Source organism: Mandrillus leucophaeus, unplaced genomic scaffold (genome assembly GCF_000951045.1).
Source record: "Mandrillus leucophaeus isolate KB7577 unplaced genomic scaffold, Mleu.le_1.0 Scaffold41, whole genome shotgun sequence".
Taxonomy (NCBI): Eukaryota; Metazoa; Chordata; class Mammalia; order Primates; family Cercopithecidae; genus Mandrillus; species Mandrillus leucophaeus.
Window position 1 is genome coordinate 229360 of NW_012104365.1, and position 27731 is coordinate 257090.

The window sequence follows — 27731 nt, forward strand, 5'->3', positions numbered from 1 at the left end:
GCTGCAGTCAGATCCGGGGATGGAGGGAGCCGGAGAAGAGGAGTGAGAAGGCCGGGGAGGCAGGCCCTGCTGTCCTCCTGCAGGCCAGCAGCCTGCTGGCAGTGGAGGACCAGGCCACCCAGGAAAGGAAGGGGTCAGGAGGTCGGGCAGGGCCTCAGCAGGCTCAGACAAGGCCCCAGAAGGGAGCTGCAGGCGCCCTGGAGTCCAGGCCGCAGGCCTGGCTCCGGTTGTCCAAAGAGGGCCTAGGCCAGGCCTCTGGTGGGGAAACTGAGTCACAGCCAGACCTCAGGGCACGGCCTAGACGCTTACGAGCCAAGTTAGGGGTAGAGAGCAAAGACCTTTGGGGGTCTCAGGGAGTAGGGGGCTTCAGGGCCTCCCAGTCCAGAGCTGGATTGGCGAGTTAGACGCTTGTAGATCCAAGGTTGGATTGGGGTGGGGTCTCTGGAACGTTGGATCGCTACGCAAGGATTGGGGGGATTCAAGTGCTTAGAGATCGAAGTCGGTCCTGGGTAGGGGGAGTCAGACAATTGGAAAGCCTAGGTAGTTATTTGGGGAGGGGTCTCTACGCTTTGGCGAAGGGCACAGCTGCGTCTTTTTGGCTTGAGGCCTGAGGCCTTGTCGAGAAGCTTCTGTGAAAGGGTGGGCCGGCCGGGTCAAGAGAAAGAAAGTGAATAAATCAGGAATATAAGTGGGCGGGGGGCCCCTGAGAGGGGGGTCACAAAGGGTGAGACATGGCCACCAGGCGTTTAACCGACGCTTTCTTGTTGTTGCGGAATAATTCCATCCAAAACCGGCAGCTGTTAGCCGAGCAAGTGAGTAGTCACACCACCTCCAGCCCTCTGCATTCACGTAGCATTGCTGCGGTGAGTCTCCCGGCGGCCTCTCCGACACACGGACCGTGTGCACTGCGGCTCTGCCTGTTTGTCTGTCTCTGTCTGTCTCTCTGTTTAAAAAAAGAAGATAAGAATAATAAGACTAAGAATAATAAGATGTCTTGGCTAGAGTTAGGGGGCGTCTGTAACCCTGGATGGGGAAAAAGCGGTGCTGTGAGGCCGCAGCTCCACCTCTGCCTTGTCTTCTCCTCACTTCCGCAGCACCCCCCCGCGCATCCCCCGCCTTGGCGTCACTGCGCTACAGGCCGCCTGTAATTTACATATGTTTTAACGCTAACATTGGGAAGCATTGGGCCTTTCTGAAGCCTTTTTGTTTCGTTTTGTTTGAAGCTCCCCTCCCCCCAATAGTGAGCCTCAGTTCGGTCCTAATGGCTGGGTCGCGGGACCATGGACCCAAATCCTTGCAAATGAACGACTCCCTCTCCTAAAGAGGAAGCAGTTGTGTTGTTGTTTTGTTTTGTTTTGTTTTTCTGCCCGTTTTAACGGTCCCGCAGCCCTTGTGTGGCCTTGTTCCCTATGAATAATTGTTTCACTGTTCTTCCTGGGGGCTTGGGTTTCTAAGACTCGAGGTGCTAGCCTCTTCACTTTCCATTTCCCAGACGGGAAATTACGCTTTCCTCTCCATTCGAACTTTTTAAAAAAGCCTGAGGAGGTATATGTGAAAATTAACCCTCTAAAATAGCATTTTTATTTTTATTTTTTTTTAATTAGCCAGAACCTTTAGTTAGCCTAGCAGTAGTGTTTTTTAAGGGTGGTCCTGGAAAAATTACTGTTTCTGGTTTGTTTTTAATGGGGGCTACTTTTCCCTTTCTGAGCCTCAGTTTACTGCTCTGTTAAATAAGGGGCGAGTCTGGATGATCTATACCAGACAGTGATCGTTAGCTCGGTAATGTCTTCAATTGAAAAGTGAAGTTATGAAACTGGCTGTAGTTCAGGCTACCTGCTGTAGGAAGGCTAGGTTGGAATAGAAGCAGCGTTGGAACAGGCGGGGAATAGCCATCCCAGGACCACATTCTTGGGGATTATACTTGACAGGCAATTTTGGAAACCCCGCATTTATTTCACCTCCTAGGGACTGTATTGCCAGTTCATTTTTTTCTTTGTGACTTTATCTAAATGTTTCAGAAAAATTTTGCCATATGTCATGATTATCATGTCTACAAAGACAGTTTCTCCTTTTTGTAAGTCACAAGTGGAGAATGTCTTTGGCCATATAACTGATAGAAAAGTGATTTTAAGCCATATGAGCGGTTTCAGGAATAAAAGCATGTAAGCTCAGGTCAAAAAGCCTAGAAACAGGGACAGAGTGTGTGTGAGATTTCAATTAAGAAGTTGAAGGGTTTTACATTTATAAACTGAAAGGAATGGCATTATATTGAAATAAATGTAAAGATGTCTGGTAGCATAGAAACGGGCTAATTCTAGCGCTAATTTTGAAGAAAAAAATAAGCCAAGAAATTGAGTAGCAATTGGATGAATACAATTCCTTAATGGTACTTCAGTAATGTTAAATAAGAACTACATGTTCCTTAAATGACTTGATTTTTGTGCTGCCTCAAAAACAACTGAAACTGATATTAAGATTTCTAAGGTATCAGTTTTAATTGATTGAAAAACATATTGTTTATTTTTCAATTTTTAATCATTAAGGTTCAAAATACCCTGAACCTTTGGGTAACATGAGGGGTTTTTTTTTTGTTTTTTTTTTTCCCCCATTTAGTCAGACGGTTTAAAAACCTAGTATCTGAGACAGGAAGCTTTTTAAAAGTCCTTCTCTGAATCAAACCACTTTAGAAAATTATTTTCTAAGTTAGGCAATTTAAAAAAAATATTTAAGCTAAGCAAAATAACTAAAAATGGATAGCTAAAGTATACAGTTTGGAAAAATAGATACGTCAGGGTATATACAGATATATTTACCTAACTCACAGTTTTTTGAAAATGATTTCTAAACCCAACTAAAAATATATTTCTAAGTCAGAACATTAAAAAATGTTTTCTAAATGTCATGCCATTGAAAATGTTAATATTTGTATTAGTCTGACCATTTAAAATCTTTCTCAGATCATTGAAAGCAGCCATATCATTTAAAATATCCTTATAGTCAATTCATACTGTTTAAAAAATAGGTTTTGCAGTCTAACAAACATAGTTTTCCTGAATTAAAATTTTAAAAGAAAACACAGATTTATATATTTTAGTTGTGTTTAAAAAAATGGCATGTCATAAATTTCTGAAGTATTTAGGGTTGAAGTGTTACGTCTTCACTTTGCTTACAGGTGATCTTACCAAATCTATTTCTGCACACAATACGGCGAAATGCTAACAAGACCACATAGAGGTTATGATTTTTTTCAACTTATCTGGAAGTTGGAAAAGCTTTATAAACGTTTTGAAGCAAAAGCCACGTCTAACACAATTTGTAAAAACTGTATTGAGTAACTCTTAGCAATGCTTTTCACTGCATATCTAGCTTATAAAAAATTTAAAGCCTTGTTTCTGATTTGTAAATTTCAAAGCCATGTAGCAAACCAAACAATACCGTATCTGTCAAATTTTGAATATGGACTAGGTATTAGGTGACATTAAAGAATTAATTAAATTAATTATAATACACTACATTTGCTAATTTTACTAGAGATGCCTACTAAAATGTTTAGTGGTGAAATGTCAAGGTGTCTTACCTAAATCCTTAAACCCCTCCAAAAACAGAGGAAGCAAATAAGGCAAATTGTTACTCATTGTTGAGTCTAGTGATGAGTATGTGGGGGACATTTTACGTAATTTTGTAGGCTTTTCTACATGTTTGAAAATTTTTAAATAGAAACTTAAGTATATTCGTTATAGTAAAGTAGAACAGTTAAAAAGAGACAATTTGTAAATATATATCTAACACTCAGGCAATTTGAAAGGAAGAAACTAAACCTGAGTTTAACTTAATTTAAAAAATAATAACCTGGAATTTTAAGTTTCTAATTAGAAGAAAAAGCTGTAGACTTTGATCTTGATGCATTTGATACCAACTAAAAATACACCTAAAATAACAGACTTAAAAAAAAAATTATAACCCTGAATTTTGACATCTTTATTTCAGGAAAAAGCTGCAGAAATTAATTGCAGAGTAGTATGTCTCTTACACCTCAAAGCAAAGCACACCTTTAGCCATGTCATGGCTTTAGCCATGTCATTCAAAAGATTTAAACATGCATTTTTTGCATCCTAGTTTGAGGGAAAAAACTAGAATTTGGTTGTTGTAGTGGGGTTATTGTGTGTACCTGTGCGTGCATACAGGGTTTTGCACCATTCAGGCAAATACGTCAAATAAACAGGAATTTAAGGAGGATAGGCAGTGACCAGATAAACACAAAGCCTTAAGGGCCAGAAGGGACCTAAAGGTCATTTGGCCTAGTGTACCCGTTTGTGATAACCCCTTATGCCTGTCTTGTTTGGCCATGTTCTGTGACTATGATGGAAAATGCCAGCAGCTCCACGATTTTTACCACTAAAAAGTCTTTGCCTGTTAATCCCAACTGTTTGTGTCCTGGGGTCCTGCTTTCAGTTCTGTTCCTTCGGGTCTTCCTTCTGTCTGGTAACCCTGCAGCCTTGTTACCTAGAGTTCTTTCCAGGCTTAGCAGTCCCGGCTTAGAGTGGTTACGTTTCTTTCCTATAAGTGATGTTTAGTTTTTCTGTATCCTTTTTAAAGTTCAGCACCCAGAACTGAACAAAATTCTACTTTTTTTGTGTTCTTAGTTGTATTAATGTTAGTAAAACTGATTGTTAAAAACAGACGGGTTTGACTTTATATACTCCTAACAAAATGCAGTTGTATTTCCCATGCATTTTGCTCTGGCCTCAGTTTTGAGTGCCCCATCACGTTCATGCCTCAGGGCAGCATGAAATAAAGGAAGGAGCACTGAGAATTGAATCTGAGAATTGAGGCCTAAATCCTGTTCTGCTGCAGGCTCAGAGTGTGTCCTTAGGCAAGCTTTTAATCTTTTTGGATATCTTTTGCCTCATTTGTAAACTGAGGGGTTTGAGTTAGATGATTTCCAGCCCTATGGATTCAACAGTATTTTCTCAAGTTCTGTTTTAATACATTGTTTCTCCTGACTTTAGCTTTAATTTGAAAAGGAGGAATTCATAGTCAACAGCTTTGTGGCTGTCAGTCCAAGGTTACTGACAGAAATCCTTAGAAGTAGCCTACCAGTACCATGCAAAAGTAACTTTCACATTATTATGCCAGCCAAGTGCAGGTTTTAAGGTAGCAACTCATTCAAGCAGCTTTGCCTTAGGAAACTGAAATGGATTTATGAAGCTAAACAATCATTCAAAAAAAATTGTAAAGTCTTAAAGAAACGAATGAAAGGTAGATATTGAGATGCTCTTCTGATCTGATGAAATTCTGTATGGATTTGTGTGGTTTCCTTCGATCCCTGGGAATGGATCTAATATAGGGGTTGGAGCTACTTTCTTAGTGTTTACTGCCTAATCTATACTCTGCTTTAAAATAATGCATAATCTATAATTGGAAGCTAGAGTTAATTGGTCTTACATTAGTTTGAAACTTAAGCACATTATTTTTAATAAAATGTGTGCTTTAGGAAAAAAAAGAAATTAAAGATTAACTATGGTTATAAGAAATCTAAGGTTCTTATTCAGGCTTGACTACAATATTAGCTAAGATTTATAGAGAGTTTACTTTGTGCCTGACTCTGGGCTAAGCCCTTTCCATGTGCAAGCTTGGCTGTCTTCACAGTGCTCTATCAAGTAAGTACTATTGTTTTTCTCAGATACAGATAAGGAAACAGATTTTAGAGGAGGTAGGAAACTGGCCCAGCATCACCCACCTGATGGTTTGGGGGCTGTGACTGGAACTCTGGCAAACCTGGCTTGAGAGCCCCGTGCTCACCTCCTGGGCCACTCTGGTGTTGGCTGCATTTTCAGAACTTGTGTTGCAGATCCTGGAAAATGGAAGGACCTATTGTTTAAAAACAATTTCTTTTTTCTTGCAAGAGGCTAGCATCTTTCTTTATCTCACTTTTACAAACCTTACACAGTCAATTTTAACTTGCAGATTGAAGGTTCTAAGTTTTAGTACAAGCTGAGTCTGTTGGAAAATTAGTTCTCTGTCTTTAGGATCCAAGTATGAAATCATTATATATTTCTCTTTAGATCTACTTGCTTTTCTGCTTTTAAAGATTCCATGGGAGCAGTGAGGCTTACTTTGAGAATAAGGGTACTTTGTTGGATAAAAGTGAAGCAAACTTTTATTTTGGCAGTAACGGAAATAAAGTAAATATCACTATAGTATAGACCTGTGTTTCCAACTCATTTTGCTCAACTTTTCCAGACTTCCTGAGTAAACACAGATGGGTTTCCACTGATTTTTCAGTTTTATGTAGAAAGTTCTTTAGACTATAAATTCCACATGCTACTTGGAGTTTTCAGTATTTGCTTGATTGCATGCCATTGGCAGGTCAAAAACCTAGATTTAGACATAAAGATTTAGAAGGTGATGATGTGTAGTAATGTGTTTTCATTTGGCTTTATTTTGGTCTTTCCTGATGGTAATTCTAAATGTTTTAATTCAGGTCTTGACTAAATTTCCTGGTAATTTGGTGGCAAGCAGAGCTTCGAAAGCCTTCTATTTTTAAGTAGCAGAATGGTGGGGAGGGTCTTTGAAAAGGTGACCTTAATTTAATATTCCTGATGTGGTGGTAGCTGCCTTTACAAGTAATTCCCTGAATTGTTAATAAAATTAGAGAGGCTGGAGGGTGGGGTGGAAAGAGACCTGAACACCTGGGTCTGTCCCCGGTCTGACCATTAACAAGGTCTGTGGCTTCGAGCAATGCATTTATACATTTTGAAGCTTAGTTTTCTTATTTGTAAGAAAAGAGTTATTTCTAGCCCTAGAATCCCATGATTCAGATTTCACCTCTTATCAATTAATAATTGTAGCAATCAGAAGATCAGGGTGTGTGTGCTCGGTTAATAATCCAAGAGCATAGGCACATGTGCAGCCGAGATTTTAACCGAGGTTTGCAGTAGTACATCGTTCACAGATTAAATGCCAGGGAGCCGCTGCAGAATAGTAAGAAGACTGAGATACTCAAGTTAGGGGTTTTGTCTTGCATCATGTTTTATTAATAAAAGATTTTAATGTTCTCTTAATGTTAAGCTTTTAAAAAATAAAAACATTTTTTCTTTGTGAAGTAAAAGGTAATTAAATCAGATTTCCATTTGATACTATCTTTATTAATATCGTCTAGTACTACTATTATGGCAGGGTGTGTATAGAGTTCTCTTTTGCTCTCATAGAAAATTGTAGAAGGAATGAAGAGGATTTGCAGCTTTCCATAATGTCATCTAATTGAATTTTTACATGGAGTAAAGTTTGATTACATTTTTATTGCTATCATTGTTTAATAATATTTTGGCCCTGATACAGCAGCTTCATTTGCACTATTTTTAAATAAGGAAGTTGTTTTTTTATTTTCTAAATTTACTGCTAAACATAAAAAAACACAATTGATTATTGAATTTCACCACAAATTATTTCAGTGATCAATACTGTACAAAAAAAAGAGCTAGTTGTTTAGATTATCTGTCATTAGTAAATGTCTGTCCAGAAGATAGAGTTCCATGTTGATCTAAAAAAGAACCGTTAGTTTTCAATTGAAACTTAACCCTCTGGTGTCATGCTTCTCCCTTCCCACTCCCCTTAAAAGAAAAAATGTATTCTTACCTTTTGTTTTGTCTCGTTTGCTTGCTTTTATAAGAGCTTTATGAATAACTGTACGCTTTCTAGCTAATAATAATACATACCAAGAGATGGTAAGAGTTTTTCTTTTATTTTGCCACCTGTGTCTCTCTCCGGGAAAGAGTGGTTTCTCAGCTCTCTTACTACCAGGGATGAAGCCGTGTCTGCGGAATGTAATTTGCAGAGACCTTGCATGTGTGGTCACTCACATGTTATCTGAATACGGCTACAGACAGTTTCTGTGGGTCGTTCATTTTTTAATTTTGTTGCATTTGCAGGTCTGATTTACATGTTAAAATATACATTTATTTAACATGATAAAATTACATTTTAGCTCTGCTCTCATTTTATTTTCCTAAGGGAAATTAGAATGTGGTATTGTATGTGATATTTGGTGTTTATGAAACAGATTAACAGCATATTTTAGTGAAACCAAAGCAAGTGTGTTTTATCTGTTTCCAGTGTATTTTAATATTTACAATCATGTTTTGCTTGTTTCTTAGCTCATTTTCAAAACAACCGCGGTAAATAAAAATAAAAGCATATATTGATGTAGCTTATTTTAAAAAAAGAAGAATCAAAAGGAGATTTTAAAATACCTTGCTTAGTGGATCTTTATATTTAGTTAGCTTAAAATCTCAGTGTTTTCTCAACTGACCATGCCTTGTCTGTCTGTCCCATGCTGCTTTCTTTTTGCTTTCCCTAACTGGATGGGACTGATGGGAACAACATGTCTCTTCAGGAGCTGGACGAGGTATCGTGTTTTGAATATTTTTATATGTTGGGTAATTTGAGATTATAAAATACCTGCTTTTCCTGAAGTCTTTGCTCATATATAAAATGCTAACAGCTTATAAATATTTAGCATTTGTTTTGATTATTTTCTAATTTTTTTAACAGTTTAATATGTAGAATTTAATATATTTTCACACCATGTGAACTGATGATTTGAAAAAGGCTTTGGGAAGATTGTTTATTACTCTTGGGAAAGTGTCTCAACTTTGGAAGCAGTAAAAAGGTTGAACACTTTCTTCAAGGAAGCCAGAACGTTTCGGGAATTAATGTCTGTAGCTTCCTGATTTCTGAGAGGTGAGTGGTGCACTTGCTCAGGTAGACAGTATAGAAGACCAGCGTGTCTGTGAAGGCCCTAAGAGAGAAGGACTGTAGCCACGGCAACTGTGGGAGGGTCTTCCTTGTCACTCCTGTCTGGAATGAGTTGACACCCAGTGGATGCACCTGAAGCTGTTGTCACCTGGGCCCAGTTCTGCATCTCCTAGCTGGGGGTGCCTTTGCCCTTTTTATTAGCTAGTAGCATCTTGCCCAGAAGGTGGAGAGAGTATATATTCAAAGCACTTTATTTTAGTAGCCCTAGTAAACGGGTTGAGAAAAAATGAGATGAAAACTGTTGTTAATGTTTGTGTCTATTGTCTGTTTTCAGCATTGAAGGGGTAAGAATATTTTTCCTGAGTATAGAGTGATGGAGAAGTGAGGGTTGTTCTTGTTTGTTTTCATTTAGAAGTATGAACAGTAAAGTAGGATTAGGATCACTGTCCTTAAAACCAGTAGGGTCCTAACTATTAGATTCAGATCTACCTATATATTCTAAAAACCTTAACTAGTTGATAATGACAACAGACTGAGCACAGCCTAAATAGCTGTCGTTGGGAGCTGGTTAAATACATCGTGTAGCATCTCTGACCCTCTGTACCAGGCAAATAGTGAGGCCCATCCATGAGAGCTGCAGTGGAATGAGCCCCAGACACATGGCAGAGTGGAGAGACCCAGATGCAGAGTAGCATGGATAATGTGATTCCTGCTCCTTTTTGTTTTGTTTTTTCAGGAAAAAATAACTCATATTTATGCTTGTGTGTGCTTAAAAAATTCCTGAAAAGATATACAAGAAACTGTTAACAGTGGATACACCCCAAGAAACATCTGAGATAGAAGAAAAACTTCCTTTCTATTACAAACTCTTTTCTTAGGGTGCATATATATTTTTAAACCATGTGCATGTATACTTTGCCACTAAAAACAATTAGTTTAAAAAAAAAAAACCCACTTAACTGGTAGCTGACTGAGCCAGGTGTCATGGTCATGCCTGCGTGGGGGTTTCCTTTCCCATTCAGGAACCTCACCGCCAGCTCCCTGCTTGGGCACTGGGCACTGGAGAGGGCCCAGCTCACACACATGAAGGTAGGGATCTCTGGAGCACAGTGGACGTGGGTGGCTTTGCTGATCAATCTTTAAAAATGTTAAGGCTTGGGAGCTTGGAGAGCAGGCATTCTGAGTTAAAATAGGTGTTGCTATTGGCTGAACAGTTTGAAGCTATGGAGCTTCTGACCTCAAAAGGAAGTGTATAGGGTGTGGGGGAGGGTAACAAATTATAGAACCACTTAGGTTGAAGAACCATTTGAATAATGTTCCAAGGAGGGGCACATAAATGGTCATAATTACTTCGGGGTCTGCTGTCTGAACCGATTTCCAGTCTTTCCTACTTCCTTTTTCAGGCAGCAAGTTCTAGAAACTGGCTACTCACTGCATGAACTTGGCAGGCCCTTTTGCTTTTCTTATGCTTCACCTCTAAGGGCTTAAAAGGGAGTCTTCATGCTCCGTGATCAGAGGCCCTGCGTAGAGAGCACTATCTCCTCCATGCGCACCCCAGTGCTATTAGAAATGCAGGTTGCTGCCTCATCGTGGGTGCCCACAGCCACCTCATTTCCTTGTGCGTTTCACTTGCCCCTTTTGCTCTTTTGTCCAGCACCATTATCTTTTTCATGAAGTGTGGCTTCCACAATTGTCTGTGACGTACATTTTATTTACCTCATTCATTTATTCCACTCGTTTCTTGTCGGCTCACTCAGCTGGCTGTGATTGTGCGTTCAGGACTCTGATGTGCCAGGTACTGGCCTAGGAGCTGGGGGTGTGGTTGGGGACAGTGTCCAGAGGCTTCTTTGAAGCTGAAGCAAGGCCTCACATTGGCGTCTCTGGAAATAGTAAACGCCCAGCTCCGGAGTGGATTAGATAGTAGCCACCCCTTTATAGGTGAGGCCTGAACAAATGTCCCTGAGTGCGTATCACCCGCATCTCCCAGGGTGAAGGCATCGACGGCCCCACTTCAGGGGCTTCCTGCGGTCTCTCCATGTTTGATTGTCATTCTCCTCCTCTAGCCTGAGTCCCCTGGAGATGTCACTTTTCCTTCTCAGAAAACACTAAGTAAGGTGTTCCTGAGGAGGAAGCCGAGCCCACCATTGGTTCTCTCACCCAGGGAAGTGTCTGGCCCTCTCCTGTGTTCTCTATCTTTAATCTACTTCCTGTCTTATGACAAAGAAATCTCCCAAGTTTGGGAGTTTTTAAATTCAAGGTAAGAATTATTTTAAAAGTCACAAGATACAAATATCGAGCCCCCAAACCACACTGCCTGGAGGATGGCTGATTGGTGCACATCTGAGAGTGCCTGGGCCGGGCCCCAGTGTCCATGTTGGTGAAATAGGGAGCGGCGCCCCTCTGAAGGATTGCTGTTGGAACTGGCGTGGGCCAGGTCAGTAGCAGTGCTCAGTACAGTGCTCACAGAAGGCAGAGAGGAACGGATTGCTCCCTTCCTTGTTCTCCCCCTCAGAGTATGTATGTTAGTTGAGAAAAAAGGAAAATCAGTGCAACTGACAACAGTATCAGGATGATGTGATTCTCAAGTGTTTTTATCTCTATATTTTTTGTATCATTTTATTTATTTTTGTTTATTTTTTTGAGACAGAGTCTCACTCTGTCACCCAGGCTAGAGTGCAGTGGCGCAATCTTGGCTCACTGCAACCTCTGCCTCCCGGTTTCAAGCGATTCTCCTGCCTGAGCCTCCTGAGTAGCTGGGACTACAGGTGCGTGCCACCATGCCTGGCTGTTTTCGGTTTTTTGGGGTTTTTTTTTTTTTTGTATTTTTTAGTAGAGACGGAGTTTTGCCATGTTGCCCAGGCTGGTCTCGAACTCCTGAGCTCAAGTCATCCACCCGCCTTCGCCTCCCAAGTGCTAGGATTACAGGTGTGAGCCACTGCACCATCCTATACCATTTTAAAAGTGTTTATTTTGACCATTTATTAATTTCATAATCAGAAAAGGTAAGCATTATTTTAAAATTATCACAGGTTTAGAAAAATGTAGTGCTGACATCACTTTTTTCTTTTATCTACATGCTTATTCCCTTCTCCAACAACTCGGATTTCTTAAGCCTAATTGTCTATTAGCAAAGTGGTCTGACTTCATCATACAGGCTCCCAGAGTTTCATGTGGAAGCATGAGTTGCCAGTCTGTTGATTTTCAGTGTCCCTTCTGGACTTGTTTAGTGTTCATTGCCATAGACAGTCCAGAATTATCAGTATTGTTCTCATTACCAATGCGTTATGGTTAAGCTTAGTTGATTTTTTTAGATGGGGAAGAGGTGTATCTGACTTTTCCAATCTCCGCAGAGGCTTTGCTATTTCTGTAATCTTAGGCTACACTAAATCAGCCTTCAGGGAAAGGCGGGGTTTTAAGAGTAGGAGGGCTGTAGATCTGGAACAGCAAGATTTATAAGAGAGAGTGTGTATGTTCCTTCCATAGGTGGACAACTGGTCCATACTGGCTGGTACTCTTTAAAGGGACAAATGTCAACATCTAAAGTGGATCAAAGGCAAAAGATACCTTTGGTGAGACTAGCAGGAAAGCCATTGGGTGTGCTGTTTTGAACATCTGTTGGATTTTTTCTGCATTTCTCTCAGGAAGGATGGCTCTAGGTTAGGGTAGCAGACCCCAGTAGTTCTTGGAGAGAGGAACTACATATCAAAGAGACAAGAGTTCTTAATTCTCTTAAGTACAATTTTTATTTAAAAAATATGGAAAGATTTTTTTACTTCAGAAGCACAAATTAATTAATTAATTTTTTGAGATGGAGTCTCTGTTACCCAGGCTGGAGTGCATTGCCGCGATCTCGGCTCACTGCAACCTCTGCCTTCCGGGTTCAAGTGATTCTCCTGCCTCAGCTTCCTGAGTAGCTGGGATTACAGGTGCATGCCACCACGCCTGGCTAATTTTTGCATTTTCGATAGAGACAGGGTTTCACCATGCTGGCCAGGCTGGTCTCGAACTCCCGACCTCAGGTGATCTGCCTGCCTCTGCCTCCCAAAGTGCTGGGATTACCGGCGTGAGCCACCACGCCTGGCCGCACAAACTTATTTTTAAAAAAGCTTTAGTAACCAACATCATATATTTAGAGGGGCCACCATGTTGAAATTCAGCAGGGGTAAGTGAAGAGAATTAGAAATCTGGCCATTTTTTAAGATCTGAATGAAATAGGATGACAACTTGAAAATTGATATATGTGCTAGATCTTCAACAAATAAGAAGACATGTTTTTAAATGGGAAGTGAAGTTTCTGAAATTAAAAGGGTGTTTATTTTGCACATAAAAATTTTTTATGTCCATATTTGTTCCCATTTCAAATAGTTGATGTTTATCTTCAACAATTGTTTTCCCTTCCCAAAACATACTGTCTTGTTTTTTAATAGTACATACTGTGATACACATTACAAATCCATACTGATAAAAGAAATGACACACTTCTTCTCAATAGGGCGGTATTTCTTTATCATAATGAACTATAGCTATAGACTGTGTCATAAAAGAGACAAATTATTCGCTATTTAAAGTTTTCACTCCCAAAGAATCAGTTGTTCTATCTTACTGGCAAAACCCTGATAGAGTGTATGGGAAAGCTATACCAGCTGAGCGGGCTGGCATCCGTGCCCTTCGTGTAGGGATCTCTTAATTATCAAGCTACCTTAGGACCCTTAACAAAGAGTGTATTCTCCCCACTTTTGATTTACATCTAATTTGGGGGGAACACATGCATAAAATCAAGTACTACTTCAAAGAGTTGTATTCACTTCAACTGACTTTTCATAATGTGGTTTATAATTTGTTGTTTTGGATAAAATGATGCTAATCCCAATGCAGGTAAATTTAGATAGATACCATCTCTCTGTCTTCTTTAGTGTAATACGTATTTGTAAACAGTAAAAACAGTACAAAGTAAGATCATGAGTTTAAAAATTATAAAATCACTGTAAATAATTACTGTATTGAAATGTGTAATAATAAAATATAGTGGATTCGATAATAAACTGGTGTGGTAGAAATTCTAGGACTCATGAAGAGGTACTTTAGCAATTTTAGATTTTACTTTGTATAAACAGCTGGAGTTCAAGTTCTGTTCCAGTCCAGCAGTACCTATAGACAGCACCTGATGTATGGCTGGCAGGTGCTGGGAGCTGGGCCTGTGGTTTGTCCCCCTGCTTTTTAGTCAGTGTGTCTCCCACAGAGTTGTGTACCTCTTGGTGACTTTGGAGCAGGAGTTGTTGAGGAATAAACAAGTCTTCCTCTGATTGCTTGACACTGGCCTCCTCTGTGCCTGCGCTGTAGAGGGTGAGGTCTGCATCTCTCTGCCCACGGATGGTCAGGAAGAGAGGGTGATCTTTACTGACACTTAACGTCACTCACTGGGGGCCTATCCTATAGTCCCTGGTGTAGTAGGTGGGAAATGAATCAAACTACTATATTTTCTTGTTTTAATCTGATGGCTTGTCTTGATTCATTTTCTTAGCAAATTGCAGTTATAGTTCATGGGCCTGTGGAGTGATTGGCACCTTTGAGGGTGGAAGGGGTTTTTGGAGTCAGCCGACCCAGGTTTCAGTCTGTCACATAATAGCCCTGTGACCTTGGGCAAGCGACTTTTCTGAGTTTCAATTTCCATATTTATAGGTTAGAATCATAGTTTCTAGCTCACCTAGTTTTTGTGAGGATTAAAATAATGTCAAGAACGTAAAATTCCTATTGGTGAACGCTTAAAACCAAACAGAACGTGGTGGTGGTAGAGAATTACCACTTCACGGCCTGGGAGCCCGAAACAGTGCAGGTTTGGATGACACACCATTTGTTTAAGAAATGACACTGGCCCTGGAGCATCCTGCCGTGCTGGAGCACCAGTGGGCTTAATCACGGCTCCTGGATGCACTGGGATTAGTGAATGGGGCCTGGTCCGTCCAGCATGGTCATTGCCCAAGATGTGCTCCCTGAGTGGACACATGCCCCAGAGCACACAGAAAGCCTGAAGCAGATGGTGGCAGAACCACCCCAGGGTGTGCAGGGAGGTTGATGGTGAAGATACCAATTTGCTTTTAAGAATTTTACTGTAGGTAAAATTTTAGGATTTAGGGCCTATTACTTGAAGTGTTCTTTTAATCTTAAGTTTTTCTTTATATGACATTTTTCCCCCTTCATCTGTGGATTTTAAAATTTTGTCTTGTTCCTTTATTATCAGAAAAGGAAATAAGTATTTAATGAATGAAAAAATAAATTTAGATAAATGCAAGGAAGAGGGAAGAAAAGCAGTATGAATTTTTCACCCAACTCTACAGTGTGATTTAGAAAATTTCCAAAGTATTATCTATAAAGGACTTTTATAGATTATTTTCCATTATACTTTGATCATCATTTGGATCTTTTGAAATTGGCATTTAAAAATTCTGAGCTCTGGAGGGCACCTCAAGAGCTTTTCAACCGATTCACTGCCTGCAGGCAAGAAAACAGCTTAACCATGCCAAACCCATGATTTCCCTCCCCGGTTTTTTTTTGTTTTGTTTTGTTTTGTTTTTAAAGACAGTTTTGCTCTTGTTGCCCAGGCTGGAGTGCGATGGTACAATGGTACAATCATGGCTCACTGCAACCTTCCGCTCCTGGGTTCAAGTGATTCTCCTGCTCGGCCTCCCGAGTAGCTGGGATTACAGGTGTAAGCCACTATGCCCAGTTAATTTTTGTATTTTTAGTAGAGAATGGTTTTCACCATTTTGGCCAGGCTACTCTTAAACTGCTGACCTCAGGTGATCGCCTTGGCCTCCCAAAGTGCTGGGATTACAGGCGTGAGCCACCACACCCACCCAATTTCCCTCCCATTCTTAAAAGCTTTCTACAGCAGTGTCTTATATAGTTAAAATAAACAAGAACCATCGATATCATTTCAAAATAAGGGGAAATGTTGCCTATGGACATTTAACTGAAGAAAAGAAATGACAGTGTAAGATTGCATTGAGATCTTAAGGACTGCTTTTGCCAAATGGTAGATAATTTGCTAGCAGTTTTAGGCAGTTGTTTCACACATCTTAACACGTGGTTAATGACTGTGTGACTGAGATAACTGGATCAGCCCTCTTTCCAAAATAAGCTAAGTGTATTTAAGTAAACCTTGCTACTATTGAGCATTTTGTAGTTGTTTCATTTACCACCTAGTTTTGTTTTTTTTTCCACTTGTAACTGATCACACGAATCATTGCGGTTCTTGCGGTTCTATCACAGTACTAGTACTAAGAGGTATTTATTTTAAGGATCTATTGTTGACTTTTTCATTACATTTCTATAGCCAGATCAAGTCAAATTCACGTTCTCAAGTATATCCAAGGAAATTAAGAGCTGGTGCATGAAAAGATAGTTGAACAATCCAAATCCTAGCAGTTATCAAAAGCAAGTTTATAACACAGGCAAGTGCATTCACTCCTTTCTATATATTTTCAAGGAGCGACATTTAAGAGAGAGTAAACATTCACTCCTTTCTGTATCTTTTCAGGGAGCAACATTTAAGAGAGTAAGAGTATTTGTATCTAAATTAGATTGGAATAATTTTTTTCCTGTCCCTTTACTTTCCTGTAGCTTGCTGATGACCGTATGGCACTTGTGTCAGGCATCAGCTTAGATCCAGAAGCAGCAATTGGTGTGACAAAACGGTCACCTCCTAAATGGGTGGATGGAGTGGATGAAGTAAGTTGCATGTTAGTTTCATACCATCTTGTTTTTTTAAGTAATTATGACAATGTATTTTAAGATATCTGTCATATAAACGAATTTGGCCGCACTTGAATGTATATTTCTAGAAATACTTCAGGTTAAGTTGTCTTTGTGTGTGTTAATGATTTTAGCTTTAGTTTTAACACTGGTAGTAACTACCTGAATTATAGGAATAAATTGAAAACCATGCAACAAGGAAGAATGCTATGTGATTTTCTGGTAATTTGAATTAAAGCTGCTCACACATCAGCAAGCCAACAAGTTTGCTGAAGACCAAATTCTGTATGCTGAGTGTAGCTGATTGTCTCGGAGGCAGACCAATAGCTTGCCTGGCATCAGTGGAGTTCTGTGACTTCATTTGCTTAGATTCAGTATGATGTTGGCCGGATTAAGCAGAAGATGAAAGAATTGGCCAGCCTTCATGACAAGCATTTAAACAGACCCACCCTGGATGACAGCAGTGAAGAGGAACATGCCATTGAGATAACTACCCAAGAGATTACTCAGGTGAGGAGTGCAAGTGAGTCCTGGGGAAACCAGTGAGCCTTCTCATGGCAATCTCAGAAACTAGAGTGTTACTCAAAGTCAGTCTCCTGGAGTTCATTTCCCAACCCGAAGTTCTCAAAGGGACCTCAGTAGGCCCAGAAGTCCTCCAACTGTCAGCGTAGGTACCTGTGAGGCCTTGGAGGTGTGGGGACTGTTTTTCAATTGTTGGCAGATACTACTGTGGACTGATAAAGTAATAAAGTAAATATGAAATTTCAAACATTATCGAGTTCAATCTTTTGATTTTAAAATGTATAGCTAATATCGTATACTAGTGGTAAGAAATTTTAATGCTAAAATATAGTCCTCATAATTGAAAAAGCAACTTAGTAGCCTAGAAAAAATTTTTATAAAATACTAAATTTGATTAATTTTAAAATAATAGGACTAGTGTTTAAACTTCAGTGTTTACATTTTTTACTTAAGTCTCCTGGGTGCTAATTATCAGAGGAATATGGTGCTTTGAGAAAAGCCCTGGGGTTTTGGAATGTTTGAAACCTGACTCTTATCAGTTTAACAGTTACATGATTCTCATTTAATCCCTCTGACTCTAGTGTTCTCATCTGTAAAATGGGACTAATAATAATAGTACCATCCTCATAGGATGCTTGTTAGGGATTAAATGAGAGGAATGCAATAATAATATGATATATGATAATACAGGTTGAACATTCCTAATCTGAAAATCTGAAATCCAAAATGCTCCAAAATTTGAAACTTTTTTTTGAGTGCCAATATGACACTCAAAGGAAATGTTCATTGGAGCATTTTGGATTTCGAATTTTCAGATTGGGGTATTCAACTAGTAGGTATTCTGCAAATATTCCAAAATCTCCCAAAATTTGAAATCCTAAACATTGTCGATCCCAAGCATTTCGGATGAGGGATACTCAGCCTGTCTAACGTGATACGTGAGCAGCTGGGCACACAGCAGGCCTTACACGGCAGGAGCTGAAATCTAGTGAAATCTTTCTGTGTGTATAAATTAAGCCACAGATTCCTTTTATCTGTTCACCTTTCTCTAAACCAGCCTGAGTGAACAGAGCCTCTCACTTCTCTCTCTGGCTTGTGATGATGGCAGTGTTAGCAGAGGGGCTTCTCTCCCAGGCTTGCCCTGAGCCTCGGGCTTGTTCTCTTAGCTCTTCCACAGGTGCCAGCGTGCCGTGCAGGCCCTGCCGAGCCGGGCCCGGGCCTGCTCCGAGCAGGAGGGGCGGCTGCTTGGGAACGTGGTGGCCTCGCTGGCGCAGGCCCTGCAGGAACTCTCCACCAGCTTCCGGCACGCACAGTCGGGCTACCTCAAACGTGAGTGCTGCCCGGGCCTAGTGAAGGGATTTTGAGTAAGAAAAGCACTTTATGTTTTCTTTTTTGCGACTAATTTTTCATTTAGTCCAATACCTTTCATTGTTACCTTTTGAACATGTTCACACCTTATGCAATAAAGGGAAGCCTCCTCCTCATGTGAAACCCTGGCTTGGAATGAAGGCACAGCGTGGGGTACCAACCAAGGCTGGGGGAGGGCACCAAGATAGTTCAGCATCTCAGCAAACAAAATTTGTTTTGTGTCAAGCTGCAAGAATTTGAAAATCAAGCACATTTTAAAAACCTGTTGTTTTCTAGATGTTGGGGTTTGGGAGAGCTGCTCTTCAGTAGGTAAAAAGCAGTTGTTATTACTGAAAGCCACGTATTTGCATAACAACCAAAGTGTTGGAGATCGCCTGAGAAACCCTCCCCAGGGTTCTTGAAACACTTCCTCTGCTGGCACCATGGGTTTCACCCAACAGACCTTTCCTTCCCAAATAGTGCAAAGCCAGATTTCAGCTCTCTTCTTATTCTCATCACCCTGTAAACTGGGTTTTTTAAAAATTGCCATTGTAATCAATAAAGTCCCCACATACTCCAAAAAAAACTTCAGTTCACCCTCCCTCTGACAACTGGCACATTTGTATTTTAATTTTATTACTTCCAAAATTTGATTAGGGCCATATGGAATTCTTATTAGAGATGCTTCTAGAGAGAAACACTGATTTTTTTTTAATGTTTTGTAACAGCAGTTAGATTAAATATTTCTGTTTCACTTAGAAATTCTCAGATGGTTGTGTCATTTTTGTCTTGGCATCAAGTGAATTGTGCACATTTACACTGTGACTTTGTCTTGAATAATCCCAAATGCCTGCATATTGTTGTATGTTTGTAATTCTTTACTCTCCCTCCACCCCCATTGGAGTTAGGCTTCTTTAAAGCGGCTAAGAATATCTCAATTTTGACTGTTGGAGTTTACTCTAGAATTCCCCCTTTTAATGGTAGAACAATACCCAGGATGGTCTACATATTCAAGTAAGGTGAATTCCTATCTGTGGTAGGCATGAAGAATCGAGAGGAAAGATCCCAGCATTTTTTCGACACATCAGTACCACTAGTGGATGATGGAGACGATCATACTCTTTACCATCGGGTATGTGAGTGGCTGCAAAGCTGATTACTGTGTCTGTGCACCCCATTCTGCTGCTCTCTCCTCCTAGACCTCGAACTTCTGCACAGTGTCAATGGATTGGTACAGTTGACTTGTATATTCATCAAGTTGTTTTTGCAGCAGGTGGAAGAACAGCCATACTGTTTCTTCCTTTCCAAAGGCCACAGAGAGACCTTGTAATCTGCTTTCCAGAGCCTTTGGGAAAGTGGTCAACACCCTGCCTTCTTAGGAAGGGCCCAGAGAAGTAGAGGGCTATCCCAGGGGTTTTGTTTATCTGCCCTTGCAGAGTTGCAGACGTGGGCTTCTGTCTTCCCTGCTATGGCCTCAGAGCTTTAGATCCTGCTGGCTTAGGGAGTTTGAATCTTTCCTGTTAGGGAAAAATAAGTGCTTGCTTATTATTTATGTGCTTTGTAGAAATATTTTCAGAATTCATTTTCTTTAAATTATTGTCTTTAAATTATATCTAAACAAGTACACCATAGCTTTCCTGAGAGGGGAAAACAATCTATCCAACAAATTGTGCGCTATTTTGCTAGGGTTTTACAGATGACCAGTTAGTTCTGGTGGAGCAGAACACACTGATGGTGGAAGAGCGGGAACGAGAGATTCGCCAGATTGTACAATCCATTTCTGACCTGAATGAAATATTCAGGGACTTAGGAGCGATGATTGTAGAACAGGTATGTGAGCTGGCCTTCCTCGTGAATAGGTTTTCCTGCCATACTATCTGTTCGTTCTTTTTCCTGTACTCCTTTCAGGGAAAAAAATTGGAGCCAATTCCCCCAACGTGTGTGTGCACCTGTCATTTTATATACACACACACATATGTTTATGAATATATACATAGCATCCCTAATCAGAAAATATGAAGTTCAGAATGCTCCAGAATTCGAAACTTTTTGAGTGTTGATATGATGCCACAAGTGGAAAATTCCTACACAAGACCTCATGTGACAGGTTGCAGTCAAAACTTTGTTTTATGCACAAAACTAGTAAAAATATTGTAGCCGAGTGCGGTGGCTCACACCTGGAATCCCAGCACTTTGGGAGGCTGAGGCAGGTGGATCACCTGAGGTCAGCAGTTCGAGACCAGCCCGGTCAACATGGTGAAACCCTGTCTCTGCTAAAAATACAAAAAAATTAGCTGGGCATGGTGGCAGGTGCCTGTAATCCCAGCTACTCAGGAGGCTGAGGCAGGACAATTGCTTGAACCTGGGAGGTGGAGGTTGCAGTGAGCCAAGATTGCACCATTGCACTCCAGCCTGGGCAATAAGAGTGAAACTGTCTCAAAATATATATATATATAGTATAAAATTACTTTCAAGCCATGTATATAAGGTATATGAAATATTAATGAATTTTGTGTTTAGACTTGGGTCCCATCCAGAATATCTCATTATGTGTATGCAAATATTCCAAAATCTAAAAAAAATCCCCAATCCAAAATACTTCTGGTCTCAAGCATTTCAGATAAGGGACACTCAGCCTGAAGATGTGTGTATTTACAAAATTATATACATAGGCTACTGTCATTCCCTATAAGAATATTAATCTTTTTTTGATAAAAAATAAATAGAAGTTCTAATATTCTCTTCCCATGCCTCGAGGGTACTCATGTGAGCACCCTACTGTAGAGACTGTGTTGACTCTGACCAAGCTCAGCAATGATTCTGATAATATAGAAGATTTCCCTTCTAATTTTGGCAGGTTATTGTGTAATGGCGATTGGAACCACTAGCTTTCAAGTAGAATTAAATTGTTGTTCACTGTTAAAATCTGATTAGGGCATTTTATTATCTTGCCAGCAGGGATTTGGGTCCTGATCCCCCTGAAACCAACTGCAGAATGGAGTGTTCAGGCTCTGGAAGATCCAGTTACATTAATTACTCCAGCGGTTCCCAGTGAACTGCTCTCTCTTCTTATCCAACATGTTTCCAATAAAAGCTCTGTTCTTCCTCATAACCCAGTGTCTACTTCTTCCAATTTGTATTAAGAGATTAAACAATTAAACATCTTCCCCTTGAGTCCAAATTTTTAATTTTAGGTGGTAGACTGGAGTTTACCATTTTCTGCTCTGACCCATAGAGATGTGTATCCACGTTTACAGACATGATAGTCAATTTGCAGGTCTACTCATAACAGGGTCGAGCTTACCTGGTGGTCTCTGCTTACTTGAATCCAAGTATGTAGACAGCAAAGGGGCACAGAGCTTCTGTGCTGGTCAGAGCCTCTGTCCACTGAACCATATATTGTTTAAGGCCCCAGTAAGTCTGAATATGGCATATTCTATGGTAACTGAAACTAATAAGGAAACCTCAATCTGTCAGTACTTCTTTCTCGTGAGCTAGACGTGATGGCAGTAACCAGCACTCTGCCATCAAGCTCCTGACACCAATTGAGGGTGAACTCCAGAGCCCTCCGTGTGTACCTGCAGCATACAGGGAAAGAAAATATCATCTTATGGATGCTGATGTCTGTAATTTGCATATCTCATTTTTGATGTTCAATTTTCACAGTTGCCATTGTTGATTGTCTGTAACTGTTATTTATTACCTAGGGTACGGTCCTTGATAGAATTGACTATAACGTTGAACAGTCCTGTATCAAAACCGAAGATGGCTTGAAACAGCTTCACAAGGTAATAACATGTCTTTCAAAAGTTGGGAATTTTAGGAACTATTTTCAAATAATCAAGAATTGGTAGGAAGGTTCTCTTCCACCATAACGATCTTCAGCATTCTTGTCTGTGTTGTCCACTCTCAATACAGTAGTATAAAAAGGGATTCGTCATTTCATTTAAAGCCAGTTGTGGGGTCTGTTGCCGTTTTATTGTAGTTAATGATTCCAGGTGTATCTCACACTTAAATCCAAAATTGCCAAGAACCCCTTTTTGTGACAGTAAATTCTAAAGGAATTGGAGTTCTTCCTTTTAGAAAATATTTCATTCTTTTTTGATGCTTCTCGTTTTAGGAAATCAGTTGGGCATTTGCTAAAATATGTGTTGAAAATCTGTGTGCTTGTTGCCACTGACTTGGGCCTCTCTTGTTGTGACACATTTCTGATGAATTGCTCGTGGAGAATCATTCTGGAGAAGATAAAAATCTAATTTTCTCTTTTAATTATCACAGCATATCTGTATATTACCTTGAGAAAAGAGAAGTTTGTTGAAGTGAGAGTAGAGTAGTAATTCTTCTATTCTGTGCTAATAAGGCAGCTGTTCCAGGGATGTTTTTGTGTGTTTTTTTTTTTTTTTTTTTTTTTTTTTTTTTTTTGAGAAGGAGTCTCGCTGTCGCCCAGGCTGGAGTGCAGTGGTACAATCTTGGCTCACTGCAAGCTCCGCCTCCCGGGTTCACGCCATTCTCCTGCCTCAGCCTCCTGAGTAGCTGGGACTACAGGCGCCCGCCACCACGCCCGGCTAGTTTTTGTATTTTTAGTAGAGATGGGGTTTCACCATGTTAGCCAAGATGGTCTCGATCTCCTGACCTTATGATCCGCCCACCTCAGCCTCCCAAAGTGCTGGGATTACTGGCATGAGCCACCGCGCCTGGCCTCAGGGATGTTTTTTATGATATTCTTTCTTTTAAAAAAATAGATGGAAAGCATCTTAGGAATTTTATCAGTTATGAGAAACATGCATAAACTGCTGGAGACTCCCATATATAATTGGTTACATATTTTCTTTAAAAGGAATATAACAATACTTCACAAATTAAGTCATATCCATTTCCTTGTATCTTTGGGACTCAGTGGAGTTTCTAGCCATATAATGAGTGTTTTGCCATTTCACTATTGGACTACGCTACCATTTTTCTAAAATCAGTCGCTTCCTATACCAGAGATCACCCCATCTAACAGCAGTATTGGGTTTACAAAAAGTCAGCCCTTGCACCAGTCTAACCAGAAGCCCTGAGCTGTCTTATCAGGGGCTTGTTGCCACGTGTGGGTGGATATGAGACTTCAGCCTACGGTGGGGAAGAGAAGTCTGACCTCGTCTATGCAGGGGTTTTTTAAGCATTTAGATTAATTTGGTTGCCAAGCCCTGTCTATTAAAAGTGAAAACTAACTTTAGTTTCTCACTCTGTAATACCCAGGTTCTGATGTGCTGCTGAATTATGCATTGGTTTTGAAGTTTCTTAAATAAAAACTAGTGAAATATGTTTTGTAATATAACACAGATAAAAGGAAAAGCTTTCTCTGCGGGAGTGAGCAAATCTAGTGGGAACTAAAAATTTTGTTTTAGATTCTACTTTATAAATCATTTTGAGAGGTTTTACAGTATATTATTTAGTACTGGCTTCCCTGGTGTTCTGGGTTACTTATTAGAAAAGTCAGCGTGCTCCATCTTCCCTCCAGCCACAAGGCTGTAGGCAGCACGCGCGACTGGCCGCGTGCTCGGCAGTCGGCTAGTCTAAGGGTGATTGAGCGTCGGGAGCTGCTCCCCATGACCGGACTCTCCGGTGCTCTTCCCTGCCTGATGTTTCCTCCTGGTGAATGAGGGGCTCCTCCAGGTGGGCGGGCAGGCTCAGGGAACAAGCCCACCGTAGGGGTTGGAGCAGGAGAGATTGCCATTCTCGCCAGGGCTGCCTTCCCACTGTCTCCTCCTCCCTCCTGTGCCATAGCAAGGTCTGGAAGAGGCAGCGCATGCTCTCTCTGGACGTGCCTCCCGGCGCCCTCTGAACTCTGCTGTCCTCTGGCTCTCCTTTCTCAGTGCTGTGTGTCTTTCGCCAGCCAGGCAGGGCCCTTTGGCATTTCTCCACCGGGCATGGTGGAGTTCCCACGCTCCTGCCGAGCTTCCAGGATGCGGTGTTCGGGTGAAGAGATGTGCAGGGTGAGACCTGGTGCCCAGATGGAGCTTGGAGAGCTCCTTTGCTGTATTGTTAGCAGCACTGGGAGGATGCGCCTCAGAGGGATCTTTATGCGTATGACATCCATGGGGCACACGTGTGTTTTTATTTCAAACGATGAGTTCTTGTTTCCAAATTTAGGGGAGGTTGAAATGGGGCCTCTTTGGGCATCTGTTGCCTACCTGCCAGGTACGGTCCTCCAGCCCGTTGTTTCCTTCCGCGGTGAAGGAGCTGTGCCTTCGCTTCAAGAACACGGAGCAGGAACAGGCGGCCCTTGCTGCAGGGGCGCTTGCCACGGCCTGTAGGAGGAGAAGCAGGGAGAAGCACGCCCAGCTGTACACGGAAGCATGAGCTTTCACTTCCCTGTCAGCCTTTGTCTTAGTAGTAGGTTTCCAACAAGTCCATTTCCACGTCCAGGGTAAATAAGCAGCTCCGGGATCATGGGGCTCTTCCACTCCTGGTGATTGAATTCCCTGGGATTGACGGAGGGATTACAATCATGTAGCCTGTAGCAGAGACCTCAGTCACTGTGCAGAGAGATCTGGAAGCCTCATTCTGGAAACAAGTGGGACCTGATCTGGGATTTTGGGGAAAATGACGGCCTTTTTTCCCTCCTCTTTTTGTAGGCAGAACAGTATCAAAAGAAGAATCGGAAGATGCTTGTGATTTTAATATTATTTGTCATCATCATTGTGCTCATTGTTGTCCTCGTTGGCGTGAAGTCTCGATAAGTGGCATTGGGTTTTCGTGTGTGCCACACGTGTGGATCTCCCGGGTGTGAGGGGCTTGGCCTGCGCCCCGCCAGCTGCCCACAGAGGTGCAGCCTCGAGGAATCCGAGGGCGTCCGGGCAGCGAACCTTACCATCCACGGACTCCTCCTCCCCTAGTCCTGCTCAAGCGGTCCGGGGAATGGGTTTTTGTTTTTCCTTCATTGTTGAGAATTTAAGAACCTTTGGTACTGCTGCACAATAGAGATTGAGTTCTGTGATCAGTTATAATATATATATTTTTTTTAGAAAGAGAAAATGAGCTGAGAGTTTACAGGCACTGCAGAAGCTGTTCAGTATTATATGTGTATATGCTATTTTTTTAGCAGCCATGTCTGAGCAGAATGTTAAAATAATTTTTGGAAAAATTTTCTTTAAACCATCTGGTTTTTAAGAAATTTGTTACCAAAAATTGATGAGTACAGGCAAAGATGCCTCTTCATCTTTCTCTATATATTTTCCAGTTGAAAACAAACTAAGAAGTCCTTTAAGAATTTATAATCCGTTCCCCATTAACTTAATTTAGCTTTTCCATCACTGTTAATGATCAGAGTAACAAAGTGTGAAAAATAAGAAACCATCATTGATGTTAATTAACACATTTAGATAGGCCAGTTGAAACAGCTTCATAAGTTTAAATTAATTGTAAATGGAATATTCCTCATTTAAAATGTTTGCACTGCATTTTCTACTGTAAACCAAAAGAGGTTACTAAGCAAAACCACCTACATTTAAGTTAGTGATTTAAATGAATCTCACATTAGAAGAAAGCTTGACAGTGTTATGAAAGCCACCAGACTCAGCCAGCGTGTCCCCGTGGGTATCCCCAGCCATCCTTGCTCAATCCATGAGTTATATACTAACTACATAATGCCCTGTGCAAACCAGACTCTGTTTAATGAACTGTGAATTTACACAGAGGCCATTTTAAATGGGTCACCCCATTTAGGATTAGTGGATCTCAGATTATTAACCAAACATCACTCCATTTCAAAGTAAAATATTCCACCAGCGATTTGATTTATTGGCTGTTCCATTGCCTGCCGCTGAGCAATGCCCAGGAAGCAGGCACATTGCCAAGGACTGGGCGCATCTTGACTAGGAAGCTCCTCGTTTGTGTGAGCGTGGGTTAGATCGCCAAAGTAGGACTTTGTCGTTTACCTACCTATTATCAATATGGTGCTTGAATATATTCGTATAACTGTAGAACAGTGTGGATAGTGATGGTAACTTTGAAGTTGTTCATGTTTTATTGGCCTTGTTTTAATTGACACCAGTAGAGTCTTAATGGTCTTTGTGTAAATTTTAATGGCTTTTCCATTGTTTTTGCTTCTCTTAAAAAGTTTAGGAAGAATATGACCTCATTAAATGTGTTTTATTTGGACCAGTCACATAAAATATCTCTCTAGAATTGACTTTGAAGTTGTTTACAGAAATTTAAACTCAATTCCAGAGACTGAAGTTGTCCAAACAGCTCATGGGCTTAACGTCCAAACCCCTGCCCAGCCCTCCCTTTCCAAGTTGGTGCCACCTCCAGGTAGCCACTGGTTTTCTTATTACTGATGTGGCTGTGGAATGGTAAGGACCTAGAGGGACCCTGGCATTTCAGGAAGCAGACCTGGTATTCCATGACAAGCATTGTTTAGGAAGGAGGGCTGGAGAATAAGAAGCCAGCACCTCATCAGCGGTTGAGAGTCACTGCAGGTGTCCTTTCATCCCGGCTGATTTTAACCCATGGTTGAGACGTTCCAAATTAGATCTGCTGCTCTTAGGAGTGGGGCTGTCCAAATTAGGGAACCTGCCTCAAAAACAGTCCACAGTGGCAATACCGGATTCCTGTTCAAGCTTTTTAAAGTGCTGAGTCTTATAAACCCCTGAAGGAAAATGACCCTTTAAGAGAGGATCATCATTTATTTATATTTATTTTCACCAAATAGGGTGATGAGGGTTGGTTTTTGTCCCCTCAACCCATTTGGGTAAAATAATGGATCTGATTAGAAATTGTTTTAAGGAGGGGCTGGGCGCGGTGGCTCACGCCTGTAATTCCAGCCTTTGGGAGGCCAAGGCAGGCGGATCATGAGGTCAAGAGTTCAAGACCAGCCTAGCCAACATGGTGAAACCCCATCTCTACTAAAAATACAAAAATTAGCTGGGCGTGGTGGGACACACCTGTAATCCCAGCTACTCGGGAGGCTGAGGCAGGAGAATCGCTTGAACCCGGGAGGCAGAGGTTGTAGTGAGCCGAGCTCACGCCACTGCACTCCAGCCTAGGTGACAGAGTGAGACTCCGTCTCAAAAAAAAAAAAAATAGTTGTAAAGATCCCGTCTGGGTGGGAGAGCTGTCCCTTTCCACCTGAAGCCAGGGCACTGGTGCTATAACTGGTTTCCCAAGGTGGGAGAGAGACAGACCCAGCCTGGAGCTGTCCCCGGGCCTGTGTGCTGACTTCTTGGAGTCCTCAAACCACTGTATTTTTCTGTTGAGCCTGTACTTGGGGAGAGATCAGTAGCATTTGAGGAAAAGAATCATGGTACCTCAGGGTTTCTTTCCCTTTACTCGCTGACAGCCATGGTCTGTGGGCACCTCATGCTTTT

The 27731-nt window shown here is 41.1% G+C and overlaps 1 protein-coding gene across 5 annotated transcripts; it reads left to right on the plus strand.

Moving 5' to 3' along the window:
- Positions 1 to 15: 15 nt before the first annotated feature.
- On the plus strand, positions 16 to 26824 carry STX16 (syntaxin 16). Of its 5 annotated transcripts, XM_011992304.1 has the most exons (10): positions 16 to 161; positions 798 to 863; positions 8396 to 8407; positions 16378 to 16485; positions 16879 to 17019; positions 18198 to 18360; positions 19419 to 19510; positions 20065 to 20208; positions 22086 to 22166; positions 24999 to 26824. In XM_011992304.1, the coding sequence occupies exons 4-10, from the start codon at positions 16393 to 16395 to the stop codon at positions 25101 to 25103; spliced, it is 819 nt and encodes a 272-aa protein (XP_011847694.1). In that variant the 5' UTR covers positions 16 to 161; positions 798 to 863; positions 8396 to 8407; positions 16378 to 16392; the 3' UTR covers positions 25104 to 26824. The 5 variants fall into 5 exon arrangements, with proteins under 5 accessions (XP_011847694.1, XP_011847692.1, XP_011847693.1 ...); XM_011992302.1 differs by lacking the exon at positions 16 to 161 and having other exon boundaries at positions 254 to 812; XM_011992299.1 differs by lacking the exon at positions 16 to 161 and having other exon boundaries at positions 732 to 863.
- The last annotated feature ends 907 nt before the right edge of the window (positions 26825 to 27731 follow it).